The sequence below is a fragment of the Maylandia zebra genome, linkage group LG14 (assembly GCF_041146795.1).
Source record: "Maylandia zebra isolate NMK-2024a linkage group LG14, Mzebra_GT3a, whole genome shotgun sequence".
Lineage (NCBI taxonomy): Eukaryota > Metazoa > Chordata > Actinopteri > Cichliformes > Cichlidae > Maylandia > Maylandia zebra.
In genome coordinates this window covers 2,728,557-2,742,169 of record NC_135180.1, presented here as the reverse complement: position 1 = coordinate 2,742,169, position 13,613 = coordinate 2,728,557, and the positions used below count along the sequence as shown (strand labels likewise).

The 13,613-nt window shown below is 41.0% G+C and overlaps 1 protein-coding gene across 4 annotated transcripts in view; it reads left to right on the top strand.

Annotated features, from left to right (window-relative positions):
• Window positions 1-13,613, top strand: part of bcas3 (BCAS3 microtubule associated cell migration factor) — a 314,780-nt gene that overhangs the window by 101,683 nt on the left and 199,484 nt on the right. For all 4 annotated transcript variants that reach the window (XM_014407735.4, XM_014407734.4, XM_076892111.1 and 1 more), the window contains 3 exons: window positions 2,066-2,166; window positions 6,262-6,458; window positions 6,740-6,837. In XM_014407735.4, coding sequence (XP_014263221.1) covers window positions 2,066-2,166; window positions 6,262-6,458; window positions 6,740-6,837 — 396 coding nt within the window. The remainder of the gene's footprint in view (window positions 1-2,065; window positions 2,167-6,261; window positions 6,459-6,739; window positions 6,838-13,613) is intronic.

The window sequence follows — 13,613 nt, the reverse complement described above, 5'->3', positions numbered from 1 at the left end:
TATTCACAAGTACTCAACATGCAGGTGTTTTTTGCTTTTATTGGCTTTGCAGACCGTCATTTTACATGTTGTAGTCATTTACAATCACCAGAGGGTAGAGTGAAAAGTATGTGCAGCAGCCTGTCTGTGGGCTGCTCTTGCTTGGGCCATTTTGGGTCCTTCAACCAATGGCAGAAGACTAAAGTTATAACATACAAAGAAGTGAAATCAACTATTAAAAACAATAAAAAGTGTCATCACTGCCAAGCTATGTGCTGTTTTTTTGAGTATGCATGCTTAGGTTGCATACCCAAAATTCCTCACACTGTTTAGTACATATGTACATATGCCAGGCCACTGTGATGCTATTAATCTTGTTTTATAAATACGAAGAAATGGTTACATTGTTAAAAAATGACAATGGTACTTGTCTGTATTTTTGTGGGTAACACGCAGGCATGCATGATCCACAACATATCATATATATCACACTTTCTTCCCCTGTAAGGACCTTTAGCACATTTCAGCTCATCTCTGTTGCTTTTTATTGACTAGACACAAAACTGAGATCTGAACTCTCCTGCTACAAACACCAGCCTGAGCTTGTCTTAGCTACAGTGGGGAAGAGAAAATAGACACTGTATCCATGACGTGCAATAGTGACCTACGGCAGTTGCTTGGAGAGATGTTTTGTATTTAATAAAAATTGAGTCAAAGCTTTCCTTTAAATCACACTGTACAGTTGCATGGAGTATCTTACTAGCACCACCATAACACAAAGAACCAGTTAATAAAATCACAGTTACATAGTTGCTTTTTTAATTATTATTATTACTCAGAAAATGTTGATTCACTGTCTAATGATTGTATCCACTTAAGTCAGTTAAATCTAATATGCTTATAGATATAAGGACATAATTCTGTCAGTTGACAAAAGGGGAATAAATATTTCAGAGCACCAGAATAGTTCAAGCTGTCCTGGAAAAAGTAGCCTCTGTTTGTCAAATAGGAAATAAGGAGAAGCTTTTGGTATTAAAAAGTCTCATATTTCTGTTTGGCCACTTGTTAAGAGGCAAACACTCTTATTTTTTCAAGACCACAGGAAGCCTTCAGTGTGTTGAATTTGTTATGCCACAATGTTTTTTACGACTTCCCCGGGCACTTTTACTCATTTCTCCTTTTAGTTGTACTGATATGATTTGGAGTTGCAGATGACACTCAGTCATCAGATCAGTTTGGGTTTTTGTTTCAGAACCAAGTTTAAGAAACATGTGACGGCATAGTTCTGTGTGAGTGTGTTGGGGTGAGGTGTGGGTGAGGGATGATGTGGCATTTTGCTAAACAGGCGTCAAAGACCAAACTGCCTCCATCGAGGATGTCCGAACACCTGGAGCGTGTATGGGGATATAGTTAGAAGTGCCTCCTGTGCTCCAGATGTTGACTTGACGAGTGTATTAGCCATGCTTGTGTTAAAGAAACTCCATCCCTGGGGTGGGAGACGGAGAAAGACTGATTCTGCGCATCAGGGCTCGTTCTCTCCATCCCTGCTTACTCAAGCCTTCTGGAGCGCCATCTGTCCCTGAGTCTCTCTGTAACACACAGACATTCACTGTACTCTTGCTTTTTTACTAACGCTTGCATGCACCGACATACACATGAGAACATGGGATTGAGATTTTTGATGTTGTCCCAAAACACTAGCTTTCATCCAGCGAGTCATTAACTGTAAATTTATTGTATCTTAGCTTAAACTAACGTCACTCAGCCCATGTGTATGGTATACAATGTATATGCTCATACACAAAGGCCTAATCACACATTTAGGCTGTAATAACACACTTTGGTAAACCGCTTTTAAGGTCTAATTAGTTTTACATGCTAATTTGTGTAAATTCTAATTAGTAATATGAGATTCATTGCCCTGCTTTGCCTTTCTGATATCCTTTTCCAATAGCTGTAAATGTATTTAGAGGGATGGAACTTGACTTTTACACTTAATCTTTTGGCTTGAGAACTGTGACGGTACTAGGCGTTGGCTATCGTCAGCTTTCAAGTATATCATTCTTGTGTATTCTTTTTTCCCCAGCTGTACCCCCAGGAAGCCCCGGCCCAATCACACGTCACGAGTCATCCGACAGTCTGGCATCAGACCACAGTGGCCAGGAGGATGAGGAGTGGCTCTCTCAGGTAAAGCTTCTGTTTGACATGACATGACGGTGACTTAAGAAGAAAATGTTTCATATTTTGATTTTATTTCTTCTAAATTAAAAATACAATGAACAAATACCAATTCAGAGCGCTGATAAATCAGTTAATGACTCTTCATTGCAAACATCATATTAAAGTTAGACCTGCTCCTGAACTTGATCCTGGATTACAAAAAATAAGTTTGCACTTTTTAGTGTAATCTGTGGGTCAAGTAACTGTGTGTAATTTAAAAGAAGACAGCTCACAGTGGGACTCTTGTGCCATAATATGGCATAGGCTTGTTTTTAGCTTAAGCAGGAAAGGTTTTATCTATCCACTGAACCTCCACCTGATGCTCCAGTGTTTACTCACTGATATCAGCGAGTAAACACTGGAGCATCAGTCAAATCTGAATAGTTAGAGAGATTAAAAAAGTTCAAAGGAAGATAATAACTTGACATTCATCAGGTTAATAGAAATTTTGTTGCAAATGCATAAACTAGTGGGGTTAGCAACTCTTTTGCACTGTCTCTTTGCTATAATTATACAGTCGTCTGAAGTTGTCTCCTTCGTTTATTGTTTACAAAAAGGGTTTTTGTTAACATACAGATCATGAAATTATTTTCCTATCCAAACCTACCTGGCCTTGTGTGAAAAAGTAATCCCCTACCCTAATAAATTTACTATGATTAACCAAATTTTTTGAAAAAAGCTGAGTTTGATTTCCTGGCACACCGAACATAGTGAACCAGGCTAAAAGCTCAAATGCAACACACCATGCCATGAGCTAAAGACGCCCAAGAACAGATAAGAAACTCACTCAAATCTCTTAGTCTAGTAAAGGTTACAAAAACTATTCTAAGACTTTAGAACTACAGTGAACAAGACTGTCAGTCATTTCTCCACAAATTGAGAAAATTGTGACCAGCGTTAACCTTCCCAGGGGTTGCTGATCTACCCAGCTTACTCGAAGAGATCACAAAATTACCAAAAAAAGCATCTAAAGAACTGCAGGCCTCGCTTTCCTCAGTTAAGGTCAAACGTCATGATTCAGCAGTAAGAAAGGGGCTGTGCAAAAATGACATCCACAGGAGTTCCCATGGAAAACCACTGCTGACCAAAAAAGCCTCCCTCACGTTTGCCAGAAACATCTTTATGACCCCCAAGACTTTGGGAAATGTTCAGTTTTTGCAAGGTTTGAGTCTCGTTACATCTGGCATAAAACCAACACAGCATTTTGGAAAATGAATGAATGTCATACCAACAGTGAAATATGATGGTAATAATGTGACGTTCTGGGACTGCTTTGCTGCTTCGGGACCTGAATGACTTGTCGTAATCGGTGGAATGATAAATTCTGCTCTCTAACAGAAAATCTTGAATTAAAATGTCCAGCCATCCGTTCTTCAGCTGAAGCTGACGCGAACTTGGGTTATGGAGCAAGGCAATGATCTGAAACACCAGCAAGTCAATTTCAGAATAGACAAAAAATCAAATTAAACCAAATGAAATGCTTTGGAGAGGCCTGTTCAAAGTTTGGACATGAGTCTAATTGAGATAACTTGGCATGACCAAAATAGGCTGGTCATGCTCAGAAAATCCCCCGAGTTCCTCCACAGTGAAACCCTCATTGCCAGTTATCTCAAATGCTTGATTGCAGTTCTTGCTGCTGCCACCAGTTCACCAGGGCCAGGTAGATTTGGATAGCTTTTTCCCCTTAATGATGGAAAGAAGGTAAATTATAATTTAAAAATGTAAATTATTTTAGTTGGAAAATTCTTCCCAACCCAAGTGAAAACCCTACACATAACTGTCCTTATTTTAATATGTTTTGACATAACTGTGTGATTGTGTTGTAAAAACAAATTATTTTGTATTTTTACCTGATAAAAACACAATTCAAATCTGTACTGAAATAACCTGGTTGAGTGCGCGACACACTCACCCAGGTCTTCTCAGCTTGGTTAACACAAGTAGCACTTATCGCTAGTGTCGGCAGGTAGCCCACTACATTTTCATCATCAATAATTCCACTGCATACATAATTGATTGGGTAAAATGTACTTCGCTTAGCTAGCAGAGGCCCTGGTTCAAATCTGCCATGATAGTTTGCCAGGAGCAAAACTATCCCTCGCACTAACCTGTATTTTGGGTGACTTCCTGTCAGAGCAGTGATAAAAATGTATGTGTCAGTGGTTGAAGATTTAACTCTACAGCTCTTCCAGCATTAAAATTAAATGATTTGGACAAAGAATTTGGGATATTATACCATAACTGATATATGGGTATACTGGTTAGTTTCCTCTTTGCTTCGGTTTCTCTAGAATATGAAGAAAAGCGTAGATACCAAGCATAATAGCTTTGTGGATTGAGAAGAGCTAAATACATATAGGCTATATTGAATTAGAGGCTAACTACTGCCTCGTGGATTTCATTATATCATATCAGTGGCCCTCATTAGATTTTCAGTGGGCATTTTGGCATTAGATTGGGATTTAGAATTGATCGGCCATCCCCTAATGAAATGTGAGGTTTGTGACCCTCCATGTCAGTGCTTCAGCTCACTGCAGTGCTGTGCCATTTGGTGCCTGTCAGTGTCAGTTGCCCTTCAGCTGACTGAGTAGACAACACAAACTCCTGTCCTTATACAGTCCACCTCGGTTCATCTCTTAATTGTCTCCTAATACGTAAATGGATTAGAGGACAGTTAATTTGCAAGAGATGTGTTGCCTTTAAGTATTAGATAACAGGAACATTTAAAAAATGCACAAGCACAACCCCTTAAATGCTTATGGTAAATACTTCGCTAAATGAAAACAACTGACAAGCAAATTAGCTTAGCCAATATTTGTGCAGCTTCTTAACCTCAGACAGTCATTTATAAGATGCCAGTCAAAATAGCCAAACTTGCACAGGATGTTCGTCTTTTTTTCTTACTTTCTAAAGATAGTACTGATGCTATAAGAGTAAAAATATTCAGCCTATAAAGAAGGAGAAAATGCGAAGGTTGAGAGAAAAAAAAATGTTTTGCACAGACAGAGGCAGCTAGCTTGATCTCATTTGGTGTCGAGGCTACAGCAGCATGGGCAAATCTGTGGCAACATGTCAACTAGCTCTGTCCAACAAGTCTGCAAGGGGATGTGCATTTGGGGTTGATACTGGACTGTAACATCTGGACCTACCGTGCCATTGCAAAGAGAGCACGCTGGCAGCTGTCTCGGCTCTGCAGCTGGGCGTGACATTGATGGTGTTAACTGGAAAAGCATACACACATGCAAAGTGACAATCCTCCCTCCTTCTGTGGCCTAATTTGCACAGCTGTGATGAACCTCACATATCTCATGTCTGTGTAAACAGACACAGCAAAGTTGAGATTGTTTAAGATGTTAGCACATGGAAGCCATAGTGGAAGAAAATACTCAGCTGAGCTGAGAGACAGATGTGTATGAAGTAAAGATAATGACATCCGAATAGCGAGACACCAAGAGGCGTGCTAATTGCTGCAGGGATTCAAAGTAGAGACGGCTTGGGAGAGCAGTGAAAAGCAGGAGTGCGAGGCAGGAGACGGCTGTTCAATAAAGGCAAAGAGGAGATGGAGAATAGACGAGGCAGTAATAGTCTGATGTTTATGAGTGAGCCACTCCATAACCTTCTCCTATCCTACTTTTAGCCAGCATTAGTGCCACTCAGCTCAGGCGCCCATGGACCGCCTGCCATAGCAGTGCCATCTTATTGTCCCTGTAGGCCTCACCTCAGCTTTGCTGCCACGCCGTTGCTAGTGTCACACTTCTATTAACCCTCTGGGAAGGCTTCCCATCAGGCTGCTAGCACTTCCAACACACACAAGACATTGATGAGTTCTGACATCATCGTCAGACTTTTAGTGGTACACAAGTACAGCAAGCTTTTAGTTTGATGCCATGTAACTGAGTTCATCTGAGTACTGCATGGGATTTTTCAGCGTTGGCACATAGATGCCAGAGCCACCCTGTGAAATCCAGCCTGGAGCACGTTAGACAAATGAATGCATCTTCCTAAGAATCTAAATAAAACTGAATTGAATGAACCTTATTTAGTTTAAACCTCTGATTTCAGGTGGAGATTGTGACTCATACAGGCCCCCATCGGCGCCTGTGGATGGGCCCCCAGTTTCAGTTTAAGACAATTCATCCTTCAGGCCAGACCACAGTCATCTCCTCTTCATCCTCGGTGCTTCAGTCCCAGGGCCCCAGCGATGTTCAGCAGCCCCTTCTGGACTTTGACACAGACGACCTGGACCTCCACAGCCTCAGGTATACTTTAAATTTGTTCTCATAGAAATACACACCAGCCTAAACGCAAAGACCATCTACACGTGGAGCTGGTCATTAATCAGAAATTATCCTAATATTCTAATAATCATGGATAGAGTCCACATCAATGAAGCCTGTAGTGTCAGCAGCTTTATACTTAATCACTGAAACAACAGACCAGATCCAGTTAAATAAGCATCTGGATCCCAGTGGATGTGTGTTCTTTATGTGTGCGCGTGTGTGAGTGTGTGTATTAACGGATGCATAACAAACATTTTTAGGATCCAGCCAGTACGTTCAGAGCCTGTCAGCATGCCCGGCTCATCGCGGTTGGTGGCTGATCGTCGTGGCCAGTCCAACATCATGGATGCAGGATCAGGTAAGAAACTTTAAACATCCCCTCTTCTGTTTTGCGGTACACCTTTGCTTCTTCTCTTTCATTGTTTTACTGCAGATACTTTGCTGAGGTGTGAAGTTGTTAAATGCGTTGTATCTTGTTCCCATCAGTTATATCAGCTGAGGCTGTTACATTGTTTCCGCTCTGTCTTCTGTACTTCACACATTCATGCAGATGTTAAAACCTATCAAATCGACAGTTATGTCTAATAATGAAAAATGACACAGAAAAAGTGTATGTTTATACACTTGATACAAAAGCTTTTGTTGGTGATGTCCAATATGAAAAAACTAGTTGCTCAGGTTCGTCTTCCACACAAAAAGTCTTCGTGGGTCCTCCCCATAAACTCTGAGCTTTAGTTCATTCCATAGAGTTTCAATTAGCAATAACAGCTGTACTGAGTCTCCTCGACGTTTCCTCGTCATCATCCTGGTGGATGGCAGCAGGGTTTTTTGTGTTTTGGGGGTGATATGCGCAGCGCCTTTTGACCTTGTATTTCACAGCCGTGTCTAAATGTTGGTCAGCAACCTTTAAACCTGCTTTCAGCATGCTTTTTCTTAACCCACCGAGTGTGGTGAGTGTTCATAAAGGCCATGGTGGTTGAGTGCATTATTTATTTATTTTTTTAATCACTTGTACCTCCTGATTCCAGGTCTTTCTGTTGCTCTCCAGAAGTGATCCTTGCTTCTTGGACAACTCTTCTGATAATTGTTTTCCTTCCTGTTTGAAATGAGCACCAGTTTAAGGTGAAAGGGATTTCCATTTCTGGATTATAGCCCCACTGACACCTTAGGCTACGTTCACACTGCAGGCGAAAGCGCATCAAATCCGATTTTTTTGACCCTATGCGACCCATATCCGATCATGGTCTGACAGTGTGAACGGCACAAATCCGATATTTTCAAATCCGACCTGGTGCTGAATCCGATACATATCTGATGTTTCAGAAAGCGACTGCTGTTTGATGGTCATGTCGCATTAAATCCGTCTTTTATGTCACTGACACAAGACAGACGCCAATTATCTGCTCCGGAGAAGACATTGTGAACGCTTCCTGGCCATCCCGTGTAGATGTCAGTGAAACTGTTGGGAAGACAATGTTGGAGAAACGTGAACATTTTTTTGTACTGTATAATCTGCAGATTCTGGCAGAAATCTGCAGCTAGAAGCACTGCTCCTCTCTAAAACAGCAATAAGGATCATTATTAGGTTATTTACATTATTATGTAAATAACAAAATAACTTAAAGCAAAAATTGGGAAACGTAAAGTCCGAAGTCTTTATATTAAGGCCATCAGTCAAACAATACTGTTGCTCTGGGTCTAAACAGAGCGCGTTGTGTGTGACGTCTTCTTTTGTGCATGCGCCGCTTTGAGCGTTCACACTAGAGCGCGTTTGCTGTCGCATTTTATTTGTAGTGTGAACGAGCAGACAAAAACATCGGATTTGATCAAAAAATCAGAGTTAAGCATTAAGACCTGCAGAGTGAACGTAGCCTTAGAAATTCTTCTACAACTATCAGTATGTTTTGCAACAACTTAGAGCTCACTGGTTTTATCATGAGATGTTTCTTTTGTGACGTCTTGGCAATGAGACGCATTTTTATAGGCCATAGAAATTGAAAATGTAAAAATTCATTAGAATTTAAAAAACACTTTATTCACTTACTTCTTTCTCTTTAATTTATTTACACATTTAAGCAGTTAGGTTTATGGTATAAACTAGACGAACACAAAAAACACAAAAAATGTCTATAAGTGGGCTAAAGTGCTGTAACATTCCTGGTTGCAATTATAAAGTAAGTGTCCCAAAATAACTGTGCTTTTTTGAAGAGGTGCATACTAATAGAAGTAACAGGTAATCATTTCTTTGCTTCAAGGTTTATGACAGACACGTTTCCAAGGTGTAACACGAAAGGATATAAATCATTTTAAAAAACACCATCCACTCATGCCCCTCTCCACTCATCCTTGTCAGGGGCGTGGGGCTGGAGCCTATCCCAGGGTACACCCTGGACGGGTCACCAGTCTGATGCACAGACACGCATTCACACCTACGGGCAGTTTCGAGCTGCCAATTAGCCTAACCCAGCTAACTGCACGATAGTCATGTTTATGACCATATCTGCAAAGAGATTCGCTCTGTTATTGAATAACAGCTGAACAATCCCATCCAGGTGGATTAGGAGTGCAAAGCCTTTTACACTCTTAATCTGCACTTCTGCTACATCCCACCATACACAGCTATAGATGTTCTCTGGCATTGCTGTTGTATTCCAGTGTATTTATATGCACTGTGTGACAGTGTGTCTGAATAGGCTTGCAAAGTCTATTAGCTATTTGACAGGATTGATTTGACTCCAAGTGATCTTTAATAGCATGGCTGCTTTAATCTGGTTATGATGTTTGATAATCCAATCCCACTCAGAGGATTTCCTGTAAAATATGTCTTTTACTCTCAACACAGGCATTGCGAAAGTGTGTTTGTGAGCCTGGTCCTACTGCCAGTGGGTTCAAGGAATCATCCTTTATTGCGTGACATTATATCCTGTTGTTCTGCGTTTGATAAAGGAGATAGAGAAGCGTCTGTGGCATCTGTGGCATTATCTGCTGCGTCTTGTGACAGAGTTTCATTCATCTGATCTGCCCTCACACTGACACACAGCCACCGCTCGCTCAGTCAGGCGTCAAGAAATATTTGCGACGGGTGTCACAAGAAGGTGTGTCACAAATAGTTTTACACATCTGATTGCACGTCTTTTGTCGTCCAGCCTTTGCTTTTCAACAGAGGTGCTTTATGAACCGATTCACGTAGATGCGGTTTGACCATTATTTATTTACCGTGTTTGTCTTTGCTATTTAACATGACCACTTTCTGCCATTCACCCATAACCTGTATTTACATTATTTAAATACATGTTACAAAACAAATCCCACACATTCGGCTGTAATATCGTGTTTTAAAGAAAAGAAAAATAGAAGGTGCCCGACTATTTTGTTAACATGTAGATTTGATAGAATTAAATTCCACTTCACAGATTATGAAGAACAAATCTTTTTTTCAGTAATGTAATTATTAATGGTTAAAGCTGTTTCACAATGATTAATTGTACATTTATAATAAATTAAACAATATAATGAAATCCAAAGATTACGCTGAAATGTTTAAAGAGGAGGCAAATTAAGTTTGACATACACAAATATATTAGTCTGTGTTTATAGTACCCACACTGATTTATCGTCTGTCTTCACTGCTTGGAATTTTGGTATTTATTTAATTATTTAATAATGAAATAAATTATAAACCTTGTGATTTATAATACTGAAACACATTACAGATGTCTTTCTTATTGAGTCTTTGTGGCTCTTGAAGCTCATTCACGCAGACTCTATGATAAACTGTTGAGGTAAATGTTCATTTACATCCTCTGATGTGCTTATTTGTTTACATATTTGCAGTTTTTGTGGTGATAAAACAAAAGCATTGGATAACCTTTCAGTTTCATTGGTGAGGCAGCTCTGCTGTGATCTTCAGAGCGTTACGTGTCTTTCACTTTGACAGAGGGACGTCACCAGAACCGTTCGATGCAAAAATTCTGAAGATGCCGCGTATGCACCGAGGACTTAAAGCAGTTATTAAGGGATGATATTGATTCGTAAAAGGGAATATGCAGGCAGTGTGTAGGGTGATTTTGAATGTGGGGAATGTGAAATTCTACCTGTACTGACAACGACATTTCTGATATGGTGACATCTCTGCTTCCACCTCTGCTCATCTTCTTCCTTCAGCCATCTCCAGCCAGCGTCCTCTGTGTTTTCTGTGTTCTCTCACTGCTTCAGAGCAGAGAGAGACAGGACAGAGCCAGGCCGAGGGATGGAGGTGATGCTTATCAGTGTCTGTGTGTGTGTGGGTTTGGGGTTGTGTCCTGCCACTGCCATGGCGCCGCCATTATCACAGACGCACATCACTTTGGTCTCACCCTCTGCAAAACTTGAATGCGTGTGGCAGAACTTTGGTTGAAGGTGCAGACAGTTTATCTAAGTGACTTCAGATCATTTTAAAAGTGAGTATTTGCAACCGTGGTTACAAGAATACAGAGAAAGCTGATGAAAACTGCTACAATTCAGTTTTAACTTGAACATTAGCAACATTTATCGACTTTAAGATGAAGACAAATAATGTGCCAGTGTGCAGTTTGTTAAGACCAGTCATGTCATCAACGTGACTGCAGTTGGCTGAGCCAGCCCCCGTAGACTCCCGTGCTGAAATCCCAAACTTTAGAGCAGAAATAAATATATTTTCCAAAATCTGCATTAAGGCTGATGGTGATGTATAGTTCAGAGCATGGCCACTGTGAAAAACACGTGGGTAGTGTTTCTTCTTGATGTACTGAAATACAAACCAGGTAGTCAGCTGTTTTACCAGGTATACCCTGTCAGCCAACTATAGGAGCATCTGGTTTAATGAAAACAAACAATAATCTGACAGCAACATAGTTTACATAATAGATTTGGGCTGGAACCCAGCCACTTGTTGCTGTTGGTTTACAGTTCCATCAGGTGTGTTATAGGAGCTGCGGTCAGCATGCATTCATCTTTATTCTGACACAAATATTAATGATGTCTATCTTTGGTTAGTGTATTGGTTCTGTCCACTTAGTTATGTCTGTTTAAACTGGTGCTGTAACATCATACAGTTACTCTGGATTCTAAAATGTGTTCTGATACTTGCTAACAATAATCTTTAAATCTTATCAGACTTTAAAAAATATTTATTTATTTAATACGAGGGCTGCACGATTTTGCATAAAATGAGAATCACGATTTTTTGGCTTAGAATTGAGATCACGATTCTCTCACGATTTTCTTTTCCAGTATAAATATTTATTGCACTTATTAACTGCACATCAACTTCGTAACAGTTGAGACTGAACATAAAAACAATAAATAAACATAAAAACAACAAATGTCTCACATTTTGTTGTTGTACTGCTTGAAATTCCATCTCCACCGTTGCTCGACGCTGCGTGTATAGAGCAGGTAGTGCAACAACAGAAAAATAGTTGGGGGACGGCACTGTGTAGCGTTTGTCTAGGGTGTTGATCATTTTCCTAAATCCCTCGTTTTGCAGTGTTGATGGGAGCCATATCTTTGGTCAGGTGATAAGTGATAGCCTCCGTGATTTCTTTGTGCCTGCGGGAGTTCGACGGGTGTAGGGAAGCGCTGTATAAGGTTCCCGTTATTGGTGTTTGGGTGGTTGTCCGGGACGGATTTTCTCCTGTCACTTTCTCGTCATCCCTGACGTGCTCTCCGTTGTTTTCTCCTGCTAATTTTAGCATCACACGGCACAGCTTCTGTATCACGTGGTATAAGGCTCCGCCCTCGTCATTTGTTGAGCAGGACGAGTGAGCGCTTGTTTTCATGCAGATTACGTCCCGGATCAAAATGCGGTACAATCGTCGTCGGTTTTTTTTGTTTTTTTTTTTAATTGTTGTCATTTGGAAATGAGATCGCACATAAGTATGAATCGAGATCGCGATTTTCTAACGATTAATCGTGCAGCCCTATTTAATACTAATGTTTTTGCTAATGCGCTGCTGTTCTGTGTCACATGTGAGATATGCAGGACACGTGTGCTTGTGTGCCGTCATATCAGTTGTCATCACATCAGAAACAAACCTTAAAGTGTGTCAGTCTTGTTGTTCAGTTTCATATACAGCAGAGCTTTGTTTCTGGAGTGCGTGTTTATTACATGTGAACTTACCTTCACGTGTAATATATGACATGCAAAAGCATGTTAATTGACACGTTTGTAGCCTAGGAAATAGTGTGAAACCGATGTATGTGCCATACATTGCCATTCTTTTGAGTAATATTTGCCACACTGGCAGGAATTCTGTCATGTTTTCGAGCCATTTCTGTGAAGCTGCAACAGTGTCTGTGAGAGTCCTCAGGCCCAGCAAGACCATAAAGCTGCAGCTCTTCCTACAGTGACTCACTTACAGTCAGTCAGTCTCCCCAGTGTCTGCTCGCATCTTATCTCAGCCCATACACTCTGCTTATCTCTGTCTTCCCTGAGGTGATGGGACGCCATCTGCATGGGACACGCTCACGCACACACACAGAGAAAGTGATGTACAGTGTGACTTCTTGATCCAGCATGTCTCTCTTAAGGAGAGGACACAGGAGCACGACAGCAACGCTGCTGTCTCACTTTCCACCAGCTGCAAAACACAGGAGCAACGTGTAGCTGGTATCAATGCGCCCTATCTGCACCCCAAGCCTTGCTGGGGGGATATGTGTGTTTAAAGACAGCCTCAATCCCAGCTAGACTACACAGTGGCGTTTTGTGGCCCAGGAGGTCATATCTAAAAAGAAAGAAAAGGAGACAGACCAGAAAAACAGATAACACCGCAAGACTGAAAGAGTCTGTTTAATCTTTACCTGTGTGTGCGCGCATGTTCATGCACTGATAAATCTCCCAGTTCCCGTCCACACGACTGTAGTTGTGTTTTGACTCTGTAAAGAAAGCCACCCTGCTCCACAACAGGAAACAACAACAACAAAAGGCCCGTCTGTGGCATCAGCCATTTTGTTGTTTTTGTTCGTCATCTTTGTCGCCGCGCCTCTGCCTCACTGTTTTTCATCTGCGTGTGTGCGCGTCTGTGTGTATTATCTGTGGTGGTGAATCAGTGATAGTGTGTTAGCTGGCGGCAGAGCTAAACAGGCAGGACATGATGAAGCTGCCTTATCAGAGAA